The sequence below is a fragment of the Arachis hypogaea genome, chromosome 19 (assembly GCF_003086295.3).
Source record: "Arachis hypogaea cultivar Tifrunner chromosome 19, arahy.Tifrunner.gnm2.J5K5, whole genome shotgun sequence".
Taxonomy (NCBI): domain Eukaryota; kingdom Viridiplantae; phylum Streptophyta; class Magnoliopsida; order Fabales; family Fabaceae; genus Arachis; species Arachis hypogaea.
In genome coordinates this window covers 158,875,413-158,896,083 of record NC_092054.1, presented here as the reverse complement: position 1 = coordinate 158,896,083, position 20,671 = coordinate 158,875,413, and the positions used below count along the sequence as shown (strand labels likewise).

The following is a 20,671-nucleotide window of genomic DNA, read 5'->3' as shown; positions in this document are numbered from 1 at the left end:
TTGACCAATTTCATAGGATCAGGGAAGTAGGAACGAAGGAAGGAAGGAAGTAGTTGTCATATTTATATCAAAATGCATGCTGAACTGAACGCCGCACTTTCGCTTTTCATGGAATACAAAACAAAACCAATTTAATTTAGTTAACACGGCTGTCATTTCTTTCTCATCAAGCAAATTTTATTTTTGAGAACTGCTATGTTTTTAATAAAAAAAAGTGTAAATATAAGACTATTAGATGAAAAAAATATAATAAATATTATTTGATATTCTCAGGCGTATATATTTCATACATTTTGTTTATAATTAGGTGGAAACTCAAATTCTTTAGATTTTATGTAAAGTTGATAATTGAAAATTGTTAGATAATTTGATTGATTTGACTAAATTTTTATTCAACAGCAGTCAGTTATCAACTTTAGATAAAGTCGACTGCACATGAGTTCTCATCTTATAATTATTAGTGGATTGAATTGAATACATTATTGATTCACTTTTTTAATTCTTATCATTTTAAAAAATTTAATAATTGATAATTCTCTTTTTATATAGATCTATATGATAATTCCTAAAAAATTAGCCTTATGTAATTATTTTTGTAACTAATATGACAACTGTTTTATACTTTTATTGGCATGTGCAAAGGAAGTGGTTCCACCTAATCCCCGCAATTTCAATTTTCAGGTAAAACTAAAAACTAAAAACTTTTCTCTCTCTCTCTCTCCAGCAGTTTGTTTCCCGAGAAAATGCGAGAAAAAATGCTACTTCATGTTTTGCCTTTATCATTTTAGCCGCTGTCTGGGGATGCTCTCTACTTGATCCTCAGATTTTATTCAACCAAACTTCTAAGTGAGGTTTTATCTCCGCCCGATCTACAATTGATTTTTCCCTCTTTATGTTGCTTTGTCTTTTCCTACTTTTTCTGTAAGCTAGATCGTGATTAGGGTAATCATTCAAATGTGTTAAATCGGTGCCTAACACCGTACTTGTTTCGACAATGAAGCAATTGCCATTTGCTTATTATGTTAACTGGACTCATGATTATGGAATTTTACCATTGTGCGGCGCCCTGCAAATTGAAATGGAATTGGCTTGTTTGAATATGCTTGCATGCTTTTTCTTGTTCATTCTTGCCACAGTTTCATGTTTCATTGGGATATTCTGCATTTCTGTGTTATTCAATTGCTTTGTGATTTATGTGATAATATTTTGTTTTCTCGCTCTTTAATTTTGTGAAATGCAAGCATCTTATCAATGAACTGTGCACTACCCCAAAGGTTTGCCCTTTAGGGTTGGACTGTATATTACCCTCATGAAATGTAATCCTTTTTGCCAGCATGGGATATGATGTCTAGTGTTTTGCCTTGGTAATGTTTTGGTATTGAATTCTGTTAGAATGGCTATTAACTGCGTTTCTTACCTGGAAGAGTTTGTTTGAGATATTATGAATGCAAGATATTATAAATTGATGGTAGTGTAGTTTTCCAACTTCATCTTGGACTAAGATCTTGAGAATAGTAAAAGTTTCATATATAAGAGTGTTGCATTGTCAAAGGCTGTATTTTCTTTTAACCACTATGGCTGCCACAGTAGAGTAGTAGAAACTTGTAAATCATTTATACTTCCATTGTAGTAGCAGCTCTCAATTTATGTCTGGTTTTCTTCACCCTTCGGTTTCTGTTTGCACATCAACTTGTCAATCTAATTTTCTTGTATTCGTTTCACTAATATTCACTGCCAGTTTGTTATTTAGCTTTCTTTTTATATATATGATATAATTGATCCAGTTCATATATTTCATCTTTATGTCTATATACATTCACACTGTTGTTCCTCGTAGAAGTAATTATCCAAGTTAGGTGATCAGACTTGGCCTCATAGTTTTTGGTATGGTTGGGTTTCCATGTGTTCACCATTTGCTGCTGCAAGATCAAATAATCAGTGTTTATATGTTTGTAGTGGTTGTGGACATTCTTTAACTTGTCCAGGGTGTTATTTCTTCATTGCTTCTGCATGCTCTCTCTTTATTTTACGTTATTTTATCTCGTCAAAGTTTGTGTTTTTGAATGTCAGGGTATTAACATATAAACTGGTTTTTGTTCTTCGGGTTTACCAGTTCACTTCGGGGAATAACTGCATGCATTTGGCGTTTGAAGAACCCATTCATCTACCAAAATGAAGTACTACTACCAATCTTCCTTTTTCGTTAATTTTCTTATTTAATGTGGGAAATGAAATTTAAGTTGAATTCTTTGGATTACTGTAATTTGTGTATCTGGTGAGCTAAGAATTCTGTTCATGTGGAATGAATGGCTAAGTCTGAATATCTTGAATATTTCATTTGTTATCACATTGCAGATCACGTGTAAGATGGGATGAGGCTAACATTGTAGAAATTGAATCAACCAAACCCGTGAGGCAGAAAATTACTGAGCCGAAGACTCCGTATCACCCTATGATTGATGATGAAGGCATGGAAAGAACACTGTTAAAATTTTGCATTTTCTTTATCACTTTCTTGCATAGCAGAATTGGTTAAACCGTTTGATATTACAACAACAACGTCTTGTCCCACTATGTGGGGTTAGTTACATGAATCGAACTGTTTGATATTAGAGAAGAAATATTCTTCTACTTTAATATTGCATCTGTTATTCTAAAAACATAACTAACTGTTAAGGAAGTTTGAAATGGATCCTAAATTTTTTTTGGTGGTTTTAATGTTATCTCAAGCATGTCTCAGTCTAGATTAAAAGTCACTTATGTGCGGCTACATTTGATATGAACAACCAAATCTTTTAGATTCTCCATCTCCCATAAGAGGAAGCTTTGAGGAATGTGTTGATGGTGAACATTGTGAAACAAATGCCGTATCAGCCTTTGATGATGCGGCTTCTGGTAGCAGAAAAGGCACAAAGGAGTCTGATGGCTGGACGTCGTCAGAGGATGAGGCAGAAGCAATGGAACAAGATGATGATGGTAATATTAAATCTTCATTTGTTGTGACAAAGATATGAACCTTCTATCCATTTTATTGCAACCATCACTTTTTCTATCTGCTTGTGCTTTTTATTAGTGAGATTCCGTATTGATATTCAATTTCCAATCCAAATAATTCAAATCTTTCTATAGTTTACCCTATCACCTTAATATGTATAATCAATTACGACATGTAATAGATGTGGCTGGCACTGCACAAGCATAGCAAGCTGCTAGTTGCTGTATCCAATTTCAAAACTTCGGTAAATCAAGAATTGTATGTTACTGGACATCATATTTATCACCAATATTTTATTTTAATTTAACTTTGTTGCAAAGACAGCTATAAGAAATGCTTGATTACAAGTTGGTGCATTTGACCCTTACCAAGAGCTTCTTTTGGGCATTTCATTTCTTGATCCCCTCTGGGCTATATGTGTGTGTGTGTGTGTGTTTTAACTGATTGATTACTTTATCTATTGTAACCTGAAATTTTTTTTCCCTTGGCTGGGATTCTGAAACAGATAAGAATTTGAGTTTTAAAGAGCAGAGAAAGGCCCACTATGATGAATTCCTGAAAGTTAAAGAGCTGAGGCAGAAGGCTTCTCTTGTAGAGGACGAAAGTGACGAGGATAACAATGCCGAGCTAACCAAGGGGAAGGGGAGCAGTGACAAATCTGCAGTGAGTGCTAGCTGAAGGGACTGTGACATCACCGGGTAAAGGAAAAGATTGCCCATTCAATGCCTCAAACTAATGTTTCTTACACAGTGATCAACAAATAAAACCCACTCTCTGGTTTCGTTATTCATTTCATTCTGTGGGCAGGACATAACAGAACGATTTCACTGTATTCCTTGTGTCATTTGTGTGTAAATAGTTCATCCTTTTCCACATGCCGATCCTGTCTGTTTATCTTTTATTTTTCTTTTTGTGGGATCACTACACACTATATTATTTATCCAAAGACTAAAATTGCATCATCCGTACATACTCCTGTATGACTCACTACTCACTAGGAAGCATTACTGCAATAAGATTTCTTTAAGGTATTATTTAGTTGATCCGACTCCGATTGGCTTCTTTAAGAAGTAAAGATTGAGGTAAGTTGCTTTGATGAATGAATTTTGGCATCAGGTTTAGCTTAGCTTGTTCACATGCACGTTTTTGTCTCCAGTCTCCGGATGTAGGAGGTCATCATATTTATCCATCTTGGCATCATTTTAGTGCTATGTTTGGCTTAATAAGACATTATGGGGTGGTACAATGTCATTTTCCCATCCGTGCTTTTTTATGTGGAACAAAATTTTTGCCAATATTATCTATTCAAATATCATATTTAAAAAAACAATATTTTAAGAGTTAAGATTCATTAAGGATAGAAATAGAGAGCAGAAACTCTCGGTTCTAGGCGCAATAGGTCCGCGAAGAAGAATAAGCATGAAATCTGCTCAATCTAGGTCGGATGAAGCAGGTTCAATGGCCGCAGAAATCTGCAGCCAAATAGCATCCATATTCTCAAAGCCCACCCACCCGTACCCGCCCCCGCTTGACGTCTTGGTCAACGAGCTCACCGCCGTAGCCTCTCGAAAAGCCCGTGTTTTCCTCTACGGAGTGGGCCGCGAGGGCCTCATGCTGAAGGCCCTCTGCATGCGCCTGGCTCACCTGGGCCTACAGGCCCACCTTGTGTTCGACATGACCACTCCCCCCATCGCTACCGGCGACCTGTTGGTGGCTTCCGCCGGCCCCGGGGGGTTCTCCACCGTGGAGGCCATATGCAGCGTGGCCCGATCCAACGGCGGGAGGGTCCTCCTGCTGACGGCCCAGCCGGAGAGGGGGTCGTGCGTGAGACACGCGAATGCGGTGGCTTACGTGGCAGCGCAGACGATGGCGGATGATGAAGAGGGTGAGGGGAATGAGTTGCTTCCGATGGGGAGTTTGTACGAAGGGGCTCTTTTTGTGGTGTTCGAGATGGTTGTTTACAAGCTTCGAGAGGCGTTGGATCAGACCCCTGAAGCCGTTCGATCTCGTCACACTAATCTTGAGTGAATTTAAGTGTCAATGTGTCATGTCCGTGTCACTATTTGGGTCATATCTTCATCTGCTCACCCGAAATAAATGTACCCACTGTTCTATAAGGTTCTTGATATCAATTAAGCAGCTAAGTACGCACCATGAGTAAGATATTTTATTAAGTTCTTTTACCCAAACTACTCATCAACCATTTTACGGTGAAAATAGTTCTATTTTTTCTCTCAAATGCCACATAATAGGCAGTATATAGAGGCCATGAATTCTTCGAACGACTTTTGGTTTCTTTTGACAAAATAAATAAACAAATATTTGGTAGGGTGCCAAAAAACGATGGCTCCATAGCACAGCTCGGTTATACTTCATATGACATTCTAAAATAATGATTCCTTACACAAATTTATACAGAAAATAAATAAATAAATTGTCACTTTTAAAATCATAGTCAAGATTCGTAAGTCTCAAGATATTTTGAACGATATTCCCCTCCTATTCGCCCTCCATAGAAATTTCTTTACGTAGACAAAAAGCTTAACTCAAGAATCTCTCCCTTTCCACTGCTTCTCGCTCTTCTCTATATATTAGTAGTAATTCTTCCATCAATAAATCATAAAAATACATTATTGACGGTTCAATTGAAGTATAATGCAATAATATACTAGGATTATAGTGTATGGTGTGTCTTTTGACTTTTCAGATTTCTTTATTAGAAGCAACTAATAACACTAGCTGGTTCAATTAGATATACTCTAATTTGCGTGTAAATAACTAAAATGATAAATACTATGAATTATAGGAAATAGTATTAGATAATTGTTGAATATGTAAACTAGTGTTTGTTTTGCACTTATTTTTGTTAGTCAGAATCAATTTGTTAGGAGAAGTATTTTTTTAACAAAATTTATTAGAAATACTTTTAATAAGCTACTAAAAATATAAATTATTTTACGTTAATAAAATAAATTCGGATTCAATTAATTTTATAAAAGTGAAAAACTAAACACATGATTTTGATTTTCATCATATGAAAATGTGTTCTATTATTAGTTAAGAGAGATGCCATTTTGAGATTTTCACATTTTTTACACTATATATTACCTTCTCTTTTAATCAATGTTTGGATAAATCATAATGAACATATTTTCGGTGCATTAATGACTAAATATTTAGAAGTTCATCCATATTTATTGCTTAATATAATCTCTTATATATATATATATTAAAAGTGAAGCAACTATCATGACTACTGGATATTATCATTTGAAGATATATATCCTAGATTATATATCTCCGCCTTGTCATTATCATATGTGCTACGTACTGTTGATAGTAGCTGGCTTACTTTATCTTAAACAGACGATTTTACGTACTAATCGAAGTTTAATTTAAAAAATCCAAAAGAATTACCAACCCCTTCCATAAACTTATTAATTAAGCTTACATTATCTCCTCTCTCACTCTCTCTTTCCTGACAGGTAATCAAAGTTGTCGTTTGCACGAAATGGTATTTAAGAGCATAGATCATTATTTGAGCAATAATATAGATTAAATAAACACAAAGTATCATGATATTTTTTTTGTACATGTTTTGGTAATAAAGAATAAAGAACCTTTTATACATTATACATATAGTGTGGCTCCTCACCTCTTCTTTCTAAATTTTTACCACACTTTCCTGATTTCCTCTCTCTCTCTCTCTCTTTCACGCTTCTTCTCCCTTCTCTCTAACAAAAACCAATTAGCACCGTCGATCGAGAATGGAATCAATGGTGCAGGTGGCCAAGGGTGAAACGGCGCCGTTTTGGACGGAGGAGAGGCACGTGCACTTCCTCAACACCATGGAAGCCTCCTTCGTCCGCACAATGCTCCACCGCAACGGAGGGGACTACTACTCCGGCAGATGGCAGCTACTCCGGCTGGACCGCCACCTCCCGGACTCGTCGGAATCCACCTTGGACTCGGAAGGAAGCCGCAACAGCAAGATGAAGAAGAAGCATGAAGCCTCATCACCGTCAGGTAGGGTATTATTGGACTCACTTTGACTTGACCTAAATCAAACAGCACGTAAAATCACACTCTCATCCATCCATCTATCATGGAAAATATCGAATATACCACTCAGATATTTTCTTTGCCTTTTTCATTTTCCTTTAATATTATATTATATGAAAGAAATATCTCATCTATATATGTACTTTACTTTGAATTTTCATTCAATATATAACCTTATCTTATTTTATTTCCTTTCCTTTCACGTGACAGATTCGTTATTGATAGGTCCCCGATCCAGAACGGAGAAAAGAAGATCCATGAGAAGGAGAAGGAGATCATCGCAACTACGGATTTCATCAATGGAGGAGCAGGCATGTCTTTAATTAATTAATTTCTTAATTACACCCTATATATATGCACGCGAAAAAATCTAGGGCGAACAACTTTATCAAATTCTAGTTAATATGAAGTGAGTAATTCTATACCATTGAATGAAATCTTACACCATTAAAAACATCATTAATAGCTATTCAATGGCTACAAATTACAAAAATTACTTTCCGCACTCCTCGTATGCACGCATATCATATGGTTAGAAAATTAATTGCTTGTGCACCAACAACCACTGCACGTACTCGAAATCCAAATACATACAGTTTATATTAAGAGATAAAACGTATCTGTATGTGATAACATTAACATACATTCGATATGAATGTCAACATATAAAATGTGTATACAAATTAAATCAATCTAAAAAATTTAAAACGGTAGGAAAACAAAAAAAAAAAAGACAAAATTTATCTTATTGAAGATTTATTAAAAACAAATTTTTAACTAAATTTTTTTTTGTTATCAAATATTTTTTATTTAAAATATAAATTGATGCGGGGGAAGGTGACTATGATAATTGATGACATTGTGGGGTTTGATTATGGTGAAATAATTTGGAATTATGTCCCCACAGGTGGTCCCAGAAATAGAAAATGGAGGAGCAGAAGATACTGCTTTTGTTGGTGAGCATCATAAACATTGAGTTAAGTAATCTTCATTGTTTAGTACCATCTTCCATCGCTCCTGTTCCTGCTCCCGCCGGCAAAGAAACACAGATGAAGCCTTTTTTCCCCCCTTTGCATTATTGGTGGGCTATACTAGCTGTTAACAATTCTTTCTATCTTCTTTTGTAACTTATTTTCCATGCTTATCTTGTTCCGAAGAGATAATATTTATTTATATTTGAACTCCTTTGTTTTTTTGGGTGATTTAAGGGTTGTCTTTTTCTTATTATTATAGGTAAAAAGCAATTTATGACTCTATATTGATGAGAAGATGGTAAAGTAATATAATGTGATTTTCCAATAATAAATTAATTTCACTATGTTGATGAAAATAAGTTTGTATTAACTATTAAAGTGACTTTTCTGTTAAGTTTTTATTTGAAAAATCATTTAAAATTTGAAATTTATCCGAATAATAGCAATGCAGACCAATCTTATATGCAATTAGTGTATATATTTTAATTAAATTCTATATTTAAACTTGTTGTTTTATTTTGGGTCCCATCTATCTCTATCGTAGAAAAAGAAACAATGAAATAAGAATCGTAAATAGTGGTGATAGAAAAAGAAAATACATTAATGAAAGAAAAATATATATAATTTTAGGAAAAATGTTTTTTCTTCAGTTGTGATTAAAACTTAAAAAGGCGTCACACTTTTGGTTGTCCAAATTAGATATAGATATATTTTTGGCATTACATAGTCAATGCTACATTCATTTCTTGTCTTAAAAATGGCTTTTGAAACAAAAAGAGCAAGGGCTAAGATATTTTACTATAGTTGGGGTGGGTAAGATTTTTACGATAAGATTCTGTGGTAGTGAGATGGATCGATGAAACATAGATAGAGTAATAACTTATTGAGGAATTGAGATATTTTCATGAGGTTGCATATATCATACATGTGATATGATCGATATTGTTTCAGGACTAAATTGCATATTTCACACGTTGTTTTCACACTTGATTTTTCAAAAATATTATGTCAATATAATTACTAAATTAATTATTATATATTTATTTATATTATTTTACTGATGATCAATTTATAACTAATTTTTGTTATAAAAAGTTTTAGGAGACTAATATTTTTTTTTTACTTTATTTTAAACTAACACTAGTTAATTGTATACATATTTCCGAGTTGATAATATTTTTTTAACGTATAAGTCATCGAGGATGTGATTCATAGTTCGAAAGTTTTTACATAGAGTACATAACCAGGGTGAAATGAAGACTTCGAGTTATATAACAGAAGAATTCTTTGTTAAAAAAACTTCAATGGTTACGGTCAGAATCAAATGGAGAATAATTGGAGATGTACATATAAAAGATACTTTGACATTTAAGTCAGTAAATATTAAAATATATACGTAAAATTAAAGATATTTTAACACTCAAATTAAAATATTTAAAAGATAGAATAATCCTATAAAAATAAAATGTTAGAAGTAAAAAATAGAAATAGAATGTCTTCTGAGCCGAGAATTATTAGGTCTTCGATAAAGTCTAAATCATATTAGTTTTGTAGAACTTATGAATCTCCTTTTGTTGAGAAGTATAAAATAATTTATATAAATAGTAAGTTGATAAATATTATTAATGTTACCACCATTTGATAATTGAATCGCTAATAATGATAATAAAGTTGTTGGTTATATATCTCAATCTACTAAATTTTAAAGTGGTCTTTTAGATTTATGGTTTTTATCATTTAGTATGAAAAAAGTATTTTAAATTTAAAATTTATTATACAAATTTTCGAGATCTAATTATGGGTATCATATTAGACCATAAATTTCTTTTAGCATTGAATTAGTAAATAAAATGCTGAACTAATTTTGATTTACCATGCTAAATAAATTATTAAACGATGTTATTTTGTTTTAGCACTTAAATAAAATAAAAATAAAAAAAAAAATTTAAATAATGTACAAATTATTTTATAATTTTATTTTTTTTTTGTTTTTGTCATCTAAATAAAACAATAATGTCATTTAATTTTTTATCTAGCATGAGAAATCAAAACTAGTTCATTCTATTAGTTTACTGTTACTCAATGTTAAAAAATCTAAAAATGAATATAGTGCCTAAAATTTGATTTCAAAGATGACTATAATAAATTTTAAATCTAAAACTAGGGGTGTGCATGGCCCGGCCCGACTCGAAGACTCGGCCCGGTCCCGAACACTTTAGGGGCTAATTTGGTGTGATTTCATCGGGTCTAGGGCCGGGTATGGGTCTCAAAAATAGACCCGGTCATAATTTCGGGTCGGGTCCGGGCCATAGCTCGGGTCACCCGAAATCGGCCCGGTGGCCCGGTCATCATATATAATTAATATTTTGTGTTATTAGTGATGGATGATGGCTATTATTATGTGAAATTTAAGTGTTGTAAACCTTAATATTTTGTGTTATTAGTCATTATATATAAGACTATAAGTTAATATTTTATGTTTAAAATGCATAAGACTTTAGACTAATGCATAATATTGTGTTATTTGTATTGATTTAAATATTTGGTGTTATTAGGCAATATTAGTATTGATTATGGTTATGCTTTAATTTTAGAGAAGAGTTGGTTCTTAGTATATATTTCTAAGTGAATTTTACCATGTCAAATAATGATTGGAGTCTTGGAAATTTGGATATTTTTACATGCTAACTTACAAGAAGGTATCAAGGTAATATAATGTTAACGGCCCGGTTTTCACCCGGTTTTTACCCGGTATAATCGTGGCCCGAAAGTGTATAGATTTCATCGGGTCTAGGGTCGGGTTCGGGTCTTAAAAATAGGCCCGATATATATTTCGGGTCGGGTCTGTATCACACCAAACCCGGTTTCACCCGGCCCATGCACACCCCTATCTAAAACCAGGAATTTAGTATATTTCAATGGCATCATAAACAATTGCAGGTTTTATTGAGCAACGGATGAAAATATAAGGGGTTTGGGTGAGTGTTGTTTCTACTTTTTACAATTTTAAAGTAAAAAATGAAATATTTTCCACCTAAAAAAAAATGTTAAAGCTTTAAGATCTCAGAAACACACAGAGAGACACAGAAACAGAGAGGAGTCAGGTGAGGATGATGGTGCAGTTGGTGTTATTGTACAAAGCCCCACTCCTTCACGCTTCGCTCTCCCTCTTCCTCGCGTTCTTCATCGCATTCTTCAGGCTCCCAATTCTCTTCCTCTACGCTCTCCAAACCTACATCCACCCCGATGCCCAACCCTCCACCTCCAACGGCCTTCGTGCTGCCATTCGCCGCCCTAGCGCCCCCGAAGGCCCTGCTCCCGACCTCAGAAAGCGGCCCAAGAATAAGGACAAGCTCGATTTCGATGAGAAGAATGCCCAGATCTTCAGGCTCAGGCTCGACCATGCTCACCTTCAATCCCGCCTCTACATCGATCAATACTGTGTTGCGTTCACCGTCTCCTTCGTTACCCTCTCTTCCCTCTTCCTTCACTCTTACTTGGGTTCCGATACCAATTCTGGCTTCTTCGTGAGTGGTGCTTTCGTTCCGATTCTGTTGTCAAGTTTGAGCCTTTACATGTGGGTCATGATGCTTGCGAGGCTCACTTTCGAGAGATCCGCGTCCAGGAGATCCGAGAAGCAGCTCAGTGTTCTTTTTGGTGTTTTCGGGATTTTTGTGGGGATTTTGGGTTTGGATCACACCTCTTCGTTGCTTTTAGACCTCCATTTTGCTGGTCTTGATGGGTTCTGGAAGGTTCTCCTTGCTGCATTCATGGGATTCATTTCATTGGTGTTGTTCATTCCTGCTGCTAGAATCGCACGTTCCTTTTGGCTTGGAACTGATCAGATTCGTTGCAATTTGTCCATGATCACTTGTGGATGGTTTGGTCGCACCATCCTTTATGCAAACCAACTGTTTGTTATATTTACTGCTTTGATTTGGATTAAGCCTTTAGCTGAGATTTTCGTGAACAACTCAAACTTCAACAATAACAATAGTAAGGGTGGCAGTGAAGTTGGCAATGCAGAGAAATTGTTGGGAAACATGGGGTTTTCACCTTCTGATTTCGGGAACTTTAGGTGGTGGTGCTTGTTTGGGTCTAGTTTGTTGCAGATTGTGGCATTAAGGCCAAGCCTTCAGATGTATCTGAATGAAGCTCTTTTATCTTGGTACCAAAGGCTCCATGCTAGTAAGGTTCCTGACTTGGATTATAGCAGGGCAAAGATGTTTCTGCATAATCACTACTTGTGCCTTGTGGTTTTGCAGTTCCTTGGCCCACCTGTGCTGGTACTTCTCTTTCTTGGGTTATCTCAAATTGATGTTCCTTCTATTGCAAACCTCCCATTATTGAGTGATTTACTTCCTAGCTCTACATTAGTCAAGGGAGTTGCTTTGTTTTTGTCGTGGTGGATAACCTTCCTTTATGCAATATTCTCTTCAGTGATGCTTCTGCTTCATCGCCATTGTGTGCTATACATTTCTTGAGCCCTTTTGTTTTGTTGAGGGCGTTTTCCCTTGGGCCTTTCGGTGAGCCTTTTATTGTAAGTTGAATACACTTTCATAGAGTTTTTCAGCGGAGTGTTGAATTTATAGCTGAAGTTTTGTAGCTTAGTTAACGGATTATGATTGATTCTTTAGGTAACTGCAAAATTTCAAATATAACTGAGTTGATTGTAGCTGTTGAAAGTCATTATTGGGCACGAGAATTATATCCAATAAACTAACTATAGAAAGGCCAAAGCTATATAGTTATTCCATATTGCTTTCAAACCTATCCTGCAAACTTGCATATGTTGTAGTATCTAGAATTATCTACCATACTGCATAAGCCATTTATATACTTATTCTTTAGGTATACTTTGTCATGTTTGAACACCTACTACTTTTGGGGTTTGTGTATTATATTCTTTCTTGAAGCATTCATGAAGGTTGTTCTTGTATAGCTTGAGTCGTCCTCTATGTATCACTTGTCCACCTTGAGATGATCTCGGATTCTTCAGGCTGGATGAATTATACTCGGTTGGGGAAGAACACGGAGTGTGGGCACCTGCAAAAGGCACTTCAACGCCCAAGTCAGTGTTTTGTGTAATCTTGTATGAATTAAGATTGAGTTAAAAAACATAACTCTTCTTTCCATATTGCCTTTTATAGGATTTGTAGAAATATAGCTGTTAATCAATTACAAATAAGGTATAAAGAATGAAAATCATAACCGAACTATAATGCTGATTATGTATTGATGACCAAATTATAGATAAATCATAACTGAGTTATAGCGGGCAGATCAAAGGTATTGTGCTGTTTTTCCTCCAATAGTAGCATTTTTACGCCTGTTAAGTATGTAACTCAGACATATCACAGGGGATTAGGGGAAAGCCAGAAAGATCTGTTTGCATTCTGGATCATAGGTGTCTTGTTTCTTTCCCTCCATAACAATTGAGCGTAATAATGAAGTAAAGTACTACCCTGAAAACCACCCCTTATGTGTGTTTTGAGATAAATGGTTGGGGTTGGTTTTTACTCCTAAGTTATTGTGTGCATAATAAGATCATTGCGTTTATTATGGTACATTTAAGAATAGTTAAGGACATCTAGATTGTATGTAACATGTAAATCGGTTTTAGAATTGTTTAGAAATAGATTACATTTATGCATTGTTTGTCAGTTTAATTTATTGATCCATGATTATCTGTTTTGAGAAGTTTCAGTACTGCAGTGTATAGATGGAGACTAGAAATTTAATTACTCAGGGCTAGGGGAATAGGGGTGGTTTATGTTGATAATTGTTTTGTGCTTTGACTAGACATGAAACTTGCCTGAAATAACACCTGCATACACAAATGAGCTATGAGCATCAAATTCTGGTGATAAGATCTTAAAACTCATGTTGTAGTGGGTTACAAGGTCGGGAATGACTTAAATGCACCAAGATGCAAGAATCTAATAGTGTAGATCTTATAGAAGTTATGTCAGGAAATATACCATTTGATTATCTTAATGGATGACGTGCCAAAGTTTATCTTTGTTCATCATACCATTTTCCTACAAGATCTGAATATGGTATTAGTTGATTCTTATGCGTATGCCTACCAAATTAGTTAGTTAATCATATGTTCGTGCTCTTGGTATGATGTACTTATGGGTATGTTGAGCTTAAATAACTTAGATGGAGTTCAAAATCAGAGGAGATTCAAATTGACAGATCAAGTGAGAAACCGAAAACAGGCTAGACAGCATTAAAACCAAAATCTTAAGGCATTCTAAAATATACACTTCATGAAATCTAAATTTAAGTGATGTAGGACTCAACTCATACTTGAACCACAACAGTGTAGTATTAGTCTGTTGTATCCACTATTTACAAATGTCAATGATGCATGGCTGTTGTCATTCGTATTGAGTACAATCGAAAGTCTAGGTTAACTATTTGCTTAGACTTATGGTTTAGCAGTAGTTTTTACTTGAGCTTGAGTTCTGATTGTATTATTGGCTCTACAACATGCATACTTTCATCGAAAGTTCAGGGCATTAGAGTAATGTCTTTTCATATGAAAACCGATCTCACACAAACAAATGAAAAATGTCGCACTTATGTGTTGTATTGTACTTTGTACCCTTTGAAAATTAAATAAACAAATATATATACACACTAATACATAGTGATTGATTTTTTTGCTAAACTAAAGTTGTGCAATTTCTTCTTTTGGAAAAAAAAATGGAAATTGTAGCACTAATAATTATCTAAATGAAACAAAATTAAGGGGAGATTTTCGGTACCTCTAATTTTTTTTTTATAAGGATATTAGTATATGTTGTTTTTTTTTTTAAATGTAATAAAATGATTTTTTAAAAGATGATTAAATAATAATCATATCTGTCACCCAAAAAAAAAATCATATAGAGTGTAATGGATATTAATATCTTTAAAAAAAGGAATCTTAACATGATATTTGAAAGGTCTATGATAATGTGTATGAGTAAGATTTACGATAATCCTTGGAGTTGGAGATAATGGTATAAAGGAAGTCCAATTAGCCCAATGAATTAAGAAGGGGATTAATAATAATTACACAAATTTTATTGATGAAAGAATCTATTCAACATTAACAACCTGAGCAGCAGGCTTTTCAGCAAACAAGTTGTTGGCATCGGTAGCACTGCAGTAGTGCAGTGGCTGTTCCTGTGAGTCTGTCTGAACGAGGCTGCATAGGGATTTGTTCAACATCACTCATACCCTATTCTACTTCATCTTCATTTCTTATTATAATAATATTATCTGCATATTTAAGGCTTGATTTTTTGTACATTTCTTAAACATGGGTTATGAACAAGATAATAAACGCACGAGTTCAATAAACATCTCTGTGAGTACTAATTATTATTTTGCAAAGGAGAGCTTTTACATATATATATAATGAAGCTCGTGTTAGATGAGTCTGCAGTTAAATAGAAACTGAAAATACTATATATAATAGGAAGCATTGAATCAATTACTATCCCCTAATCCCTTGAGGAACTTGTGCACTTGAAGCATTGTAGGCCGGTTCACAGGGTTATCTGAGAGGCATACACAAGCAATCTGCAGCATCTGAAGCATCGTTGCCTTTGAATCAGCATCAAGAACTGTTGGATCAAGAACATCAGAAGCCTCACCCTTCTTGATCTTCTGACTAACCCATCCAACCAAATTCCCACCTTCAATCTCTTTGAAATCAGGTCCAGTTGGCTCTTTTCCGGTCACCAATTCGAGCAAAATCACACCAAAACTGTACACGTCTCCTCTTGTTGTGGATCTCCCACTCTGTCCATACTCAGGAGGGATGTAACCAAATGTTCCGGCTATGTCAGTGGTGATGTGAGTCTCACAAGCACTGATCAATCTTGCAAGTCCAAAGTCTGCCACTTTTGGCTCAAATTCCTCATTCAGAAGAATGTTGCTTGCTTTAACATCCCTGTGGATGATGTGGGGTATGAAACCATGATGAAGGAAAGCTAGCCCTCGAGCTGCGCCGGCTGCAATCTTGTAACGTTTCTTCCAATCCAGGATTTCAAGGGCTCCGGTCCTGTTTCTTAGCCACAAATCTAAGCTCCCATTTACCATGTACTCGTAAACAAGGACTTTCTCCTCCTCCATTGAGCAATATCCCAGCAATGCAACAAGGTTTTGATGCTTCACCTTGCCCAAGGTTTCCATCTCGGCAATGAACTCGCGATGACCCTGCGTTTTAGCTTCGCTGAGCTTCTTCACAGCAACTGTGTTTCCATTAGGCAAAGTGGCCTTGTACACAGTTCCAAAACCTCCATCTCCAATTATGTTTGCCTTGCTGAAGTTGTCAGTAGCATCGAGGATATCAGCCAAGGTTAATTTCAGAAGAGGTTGCTCAAACATTGCCACATTGATACTCAGAGGTTCTTTTGATCTGCTACTGCTCAGGAAATAAAGATTTTGATCCACATAGCTGTTTAGTTTGCGCTCCTCAAGTTCCTCAGGATCACTTTGCCTCCTGCTAAACCATTTATATAGAACAAAACCAATGCTCAGAGTTATCAGTATGACTGTAATGGCAATTGCAGCTACCCTCCATGCGTCGCAAAAAGCCGACCTGCAAATGCTTTTGATCTGACAATTAATACCAAGCATTTTCCCACAAAGATCTTTGTTCCCCACAAATCTAGCTCTTGATAAGTTTTGGCAAATGCCACTTCTTGGTATTGGCCCTTCCAATCTGTTTTGAGACAAATCTAGGAAATTCAGATTAGCTAGGCTGCATAGCTTCTCTGGAATCCTTCCTGATAGCTTATTACTTGAAACATCAAAGTACTCCAATTGCATCAGATTTCCGAGGTCCGGAGGAATCTCTCCAGTCAACATATTTCTGTGAAGATCCAAATTTGTCATGTACGAAAGGTTTCCCAAAGATCGTGGCAAGTTCCCATTGAACCAGTTCTCACTCAAATTCATAATCTCAATCCTCCAAGTCATTGAGTTTGAGAAGAGCTCCCCTACTTGGCCAGAAAGCTGATTCCTCTGGACATAAACCCCAACAAGGCTTTGCACTGCTGACAGTGAGGATGGAAGCTCGCCGCTGAGCTCATTGGAGCTCAAGTCCAAGTGTGTCAACTCTTTCATGTTTCGAAAACTAATTTGAATTGGACCAGACAGCTTATTCGCTGTCAAATTCAGCTTCACCAAACTACTCAATTTCCCAAAACTTGCAGGGATTGCACCTGAGAGTTGATTGTATCCCAGATATAAACCCTGCAGCTTAAGGGCATCTCCAAGCTCTGGTGGAATGGAACCGGACAATAAGTTGCCAGACAAATCCAAAGTTGTAAGATTAGTCAAGCGCGAGAGTGATCTTGGAATACTCCCAGATAGCAGGTTGTTACTGATCAATAGATCCACAACCACCACACAGCCCCCCAGCTCATCAGGTATGGTGCCAGACAATCTATTATGGGACAAATCAAACACACCAAGGTGCTGAACAAAGCTCAAGTCCGGTATGGTAAGTTGTCGAAAGTAGGAAGAGTTCTTATGGGGAATAGGCCCGGACAGATCATTGTGAGAAAGAACCAAACACTGCAGTTGACTCAGCTGCACCAGTTTCTCAGGAATGGAGCCATTGAGTCTATTGTTTCCAAGATCCAATGTGGTAAGAGAAATGCAATCACCGAGCTCAATTGGAATACTCCCTTCAAGCATGTTACCATTTAGATTAAGAACAGAAAGGCCAGTGAGCCTTCCAATTTCCTTCGGTATAGTACCGGAAATTTGATTATTGCTAAGAACAAGCCTTTCTAGTATAACAGCATTGCCAATCTCAACAGGAAGAGAACCCTCCAAACGGTTATTCGCGGCTGAGAATTCCATCAGAGTGGACGAATTCCAGAGGCTGGAAGGAATGTTGCCAGTGAAATTGTTGGAGTCAAGGTCCAGCACCATCAAGGGAATCTCGGAAAAGTAATCAGGTATTGAACCAACAATCTGATTGTTCATGAGGACCAACTGAGTGAGGTTCTTGCACTTGACAAACACTTTCTCAATGGAGCCAGATAGGAAATTGTCATCAAGATCAATCTCCAAAAGTGATGCAGCATTGCATAGCTCCTCAGGTATTTCTCCACTCAACAAATTGCTGCTCAAACTGAGATGCTCCATCATACTGCAGTTCCCGAGCTCCGGCGGAATCGCACCGGAGAAATGATTAGCAGAGAGCAACAGAGAGTTAACACTGGTCCAGTTTCCAAGCCAGGAAGGCAATGGCCCATGAAGCTGATTCTTCTCAGCAGAAAAAGTCACAATTGGAAGCTCAGAGAGCTCCATAGGCAAGGAACCAGAGAGTGAGTTGAAAGAAAGCATAACAGACCTCAGGCTTCTACATCTTCCAAGCTGAGGTGGCACTGAGCCATTGAGCTGAGAAAAAACAAGGTCAAGAATCTTGAGGTTCTCAAGTTCCCCAATAAACTCAGGAATCGAACACCTCAAAGGGTTGTAGGAAAGGTCAAGTTTTGTTAAAGACTTGAGCTTTGCCATTTCCTTGGGTAATGGACCTTCAATGGAACAGGAAGGTGAATAGAAAATCTCAAGCTTTGAAAGCTCACCAACTTGCTTGGGTAACCTCCCAGATAATCTGTTGTTCCCCACATAGAGTGCGGTGATGTTCCTCCAGTTCCCGATCTCCGGCGGAACCTCGCCGGAAAAAGAGTTGTTGGAGATGTCAAGGGAAATCAGAGATACGGGTCCTGTGAACAGAGACAAAGGTAGTGAACCTGAGAATAGATTATTGCTGAGGTCGAGGAACTCGAGTTGGGTCAGGTTTCCGATAGTCTCCGGAAGTTCTCCGGCTAGGGCATTGCCGGAGAAGTCGAGGGTGCGAAGCTCTGTGAGGAGTCCCAGCTGAGGAGGTAATTTTCCGGCAAACGAGTTGGAGCCGAGTCGGAGGGTCTCCAGCTGAGTCAAGCGGCCAAGTTCCCCGGGAAGTTCACCGGAGAGGTTGTTGTCGCCAAGGTCGAGGGTGGCGAGGGAGGCGAGAGAGAAAAGGGAGGAAGAGAGGGTGCCCCTAAGATTGCGAGAAGGGAGGGAGAGCGAGTTGACTCGGCCGAGTTGGCAAGTGACGCCGACCCAGTCGCAGTGCGGAGTTGCAGGGTGCCACGAAGGGAGGAGTTGTGGGTTGTGGAGGCTATTTTTGAAGGAAAGTAGTGAAATTTTTTCTGGGTTTTGGTTGTTTTGTTCAGCAATGGCACCGCAGAACAAGTGGAACAGGAGAAGGTAGCAGAGTCCGAGGTTGTAGTATCTCGCCATGGATGGCTGAGAGAGAGAGGAAGAGAGAGATGTTTTCATGATGGTATGGTGTTTCTTGAAGAATATGGTGTAGGCAGTTGTTGTGGTGGTTGTGCATGCAAATGAAAATGCCATTGGAGGAAGAAGAAGAAGAAGAAGAAGAAGAAGAAGGAGGAGGCAATGCCATGAAGCATGTGTGAGAGAGAGTGAGAGAGAGAAGCAAAAGAAGTTATGTGTCAGAGGGGCAGCATGCATCGCACGTGACTTTCAAGCCTTCATAACGGCATACACAGTATTAGTATTACTATTACACATTTACACTCCTCCTCCTTCCTTCATTTTAAAGATCAATAAATCACTGTTCACTAGTTCTGCCCAGAATTTTATCACTATCCAAATCTTTTATTAATAAATAATAATGCAATTTTTTTGTCTGATTTAGCACATTCAAGCCTTTTTCATCCAAAAATTATTTCATATTTATATACTTAAAAATATGAATTCAATTCTACTGTACAAAAAATCAATTATCAAATTGATCACTTGTGTGTATATATATATATATTAAAATATAAAATATATATTAAAAATAAATTAAATAATATATATTTATATTCAAATACATAATAATTATTTTTTCTGTGTACATGACATTTTTGTTATACAATTCTTGAAGTTTCTACTCTTTAACATTCATCTCAAAGTAATAGTTATTTCACTGTTCTCATCTAATTATCTAAGCATTATTGTTCAAACAGGAGTATTATTATGATATTATATATATTCTTTATGAGAAGTAATCTATGCACCTATGACGTAATACGTATTCGTATGTCGGAATTATGTTACAAGTTTCAAGTCCATACGTGTTAATTGATCAATTATGATACAATTATTAGTTTTTTATTTGGATAACATATTATTATGATTATAAACCTTGCAAAGCTATTGGCCGTGCTCCTTCAGAAAACCCGGCTTTTGTCTATCTCCTTTTTCATTGAAATCGGGGCCTGTGTCCTATCACTCTTCTTAATTTCTTTGGTTTTGTTTAGAGACCTACTACATATAAAAGTTTTTTTTTTTATTTACAAGTCTTACAAGTTGGCATAAGTCTAACAAAATATACGCATTACACTTTCACATTCAAAAGTAAATAAATGCACGTTATTCAATCACTTTCTTTTTCTAAAGCACGCTACTCACCATGCATTATGAACAACTCTTTTTCTTCTTCCTCCATGAAAACGAGTTTCATGCCAAATTTAAAGATAATGGAATTTCAGAAATACACTCAAACAATTACAGAAATATACCCAAACAGTTACAGGAATTCACCCAAACGATTATAGAAATACAC

The 20,671-nt window shown here is 36.4% G+C and overlaps 5 protein-coding genes across 11 annotated transcripts; 4 read left to right on the top strand and 1 right to left on the bottom strand.

Annotated features, from left to right (window-relative positions):
* The first annotated feature begins 603 nt into the window (after positions 1 to 603).
* Positions 604 to 5,184, top strand: LOC112776012 (protein phosphatase inhibitor 2). 3 transcript variants are annotated; one of them, XM_072228911.1, is made up of 5 exons: positions 604 to 681; positions 2,114 to 2,177; positions 2,356 to 2,468; positions 2,800 to 2,976; positions 3,501 to 3,957. In XM_072228911.1, the coding sequence occupies exons 2-5, from the start codon at positions 2,173 to 2,175 to the stop codon at positions 3,671 to 3,673; spliced, it is 468 nt and encodes a 155-aa protein (XP_072085012.1). In that variant the 5' UTR covers positions 604 to 681; positions 2,114 to 2,172; the 3' UTR covers positions 3,674 to 3,957. The 3 variants fall into 3 exon arrangements, with proteins under 3 accessions (XP_072085012.1, XP_025675746.1, XP_072085011.1); XM_025819961.3 differs by having other exon boundaries at positions 642 to 851; positions 3,501 to 5,184; XM_072228910.1 differs by having other exon boundaries at positions 646 to 846.
* Positions 4,415 to 5,184, top strand: LOC112776011 (uncharacterized). The gene has a single exon (XM_025819960.2). The coding sequence runs from the start codon at positions 4,415 to 4,417 to the stop codon at positions 5,021 to 5,023; it is 609 nt and encodes a 202-aa protein (XP_025675745.1). The 3' UTR covers positions 5,024 to 5,184.
* Positions 5,185 to 6,469: 1,285 nt separating this feature from the next.
* Positions 6,470 to 8,259, top strand: LOC112779640 (uncharacterized). Of its 2 annotated transcripts, none has more exons than XM_025823972.3 (3): positions 6,470 to 7,021; positions 7,268 to 7,368; positions 7,965 to 8,259. In XM_025823972.3, exons 1-3 carry the CDS (start codon positions 6,763 to 6,765, stop codon positions 8,031 to 8,033), a joined length of 429 nt encoding a protein of 142 aa, XP_025679757.1. In that variant the 5' UTR covers positions 6,470 to 6,762; the 3' UTR covers positions 8,034 to 8,259. The 2 variants fall into 2 exon arrangements, with proteins under 2 accessions (XP_025679757.1, XP_025679758.1); XM_025823973.3 differs by having other exon boundaries at positions 6,518 to 7,021; positions 7,283 to 7,368.
* A 2,731-nt stretch (positions 8,260 to 10,990) lies between these two features.
* On the top strand, positions 10,991 to 13,259 carry LOC112776398 (uncharacterized). 4 transcript variants are annotated; one of them, XM_025820555.3, is made up of 2 exons: positions 10,991 to 12,317; positions 12,974 to 13,259. In XM_025820555.3, the coding sequence occupies exons 1-2, from the start codon at positions 11,142 to 11,144 to the stop codon at positions 13,013 to 13,015; spliced, it is 1,218 nt and encodes a 405-aa protein (XP_025676340.1). In that variant the 5' UTR covers positions 10,991 to 11,141; the 3' UTR covers positions 13,016 to 13,259. The 4 variants fall into 4 exon arrangements, 3 of the variants coding, with proteins under 3 accessions (XP_025676340.1, XP_025676341.1, XP_025676339.1); XR_003189923.3 differs by having other exon boundaries at positions 10,992 to 12,571; XM_025820556.3 differs by having other exon boundaries at positions 10,992 to 12,317; positions 13,031 to 13,259.
* Positions 13,260 to 15,378: 2,119 nt separating this feature from the next.
* Positions 15,379 to 19,738, bottom strand: LOC112776108 (uncharacterized). The gene has a single exon (XM_025820110.3). The coding sequence runs from the start codon at positions 19,567 to 19,569 to the stop codon at positions 15,517 to 15,519; it is 4,053 nt and encodes a 1,350-aa protein (XP_025675895.1). The 5' UTR covers positions 19,570 to 19,738; the 3' UTR covers positions 15,379 to 15,516.
* Positions 19,739 to 20,671: the final 933 nt, after the last annotated feature.

Coding starts and splice junctions, on each gene's coding strand:
- LOC112779640 (XM_025823972.3), top strand. CDS start 6,763: ATGGAATCAATGGTGCAGGTGGCCAAGGGTGAAACGGCGCCGTTTTGG. Junction 7,022..7,267: donor TGAAGCCTCATCACCGTCAG/GTAGGGTATTAT, acceptor TTCACGTGACAG/ATTCGTTATTGATAGGTCCC. Junction 7,369..7,964: donor TTTCATCAATGGAGGAGCAG/GCATGTCTTTAA, acceptor ATGTCCCCACAG/GTGGTCCCAGAAATAGAAAA.
- LOC112776398 (XM_025820554.3), top strand. CDS start 11,142: ATGATGGTGCAGTTGGTGTTATTGTACAAAGCCCCACTCCTTCACGCT.
- LOC112776108 (XM_025820110.3), bottom strand. CDS start 19,569: ATGCATGCTGCCCCTCTGACACATAACTTCTTTTGCTTCTCTCTCTCA.
- LOC112776012 (XM_025819961.3), top strand. Junction 2,469..2,799: donor CCCTATGATTGATGATGAAG/GCATGGAAAGAA, acceptor CAAATCTTTTAG/ATTCTCCATCTCCCATAAGA. Junction 2,977..3,500: donor AATGGAACAAGATGATGATG/GTAATATTAAAT, acceptor ATTCTGAAACAG/ATAAGAATTTGAGTTTTAAA.
- LOC112776011 (XM_025819960.2), top strand. CDS start 4,415: ATGAAATCTGCTCAATCTAGGTCGGATGAAGCAGGTTCAATGGCCGCA.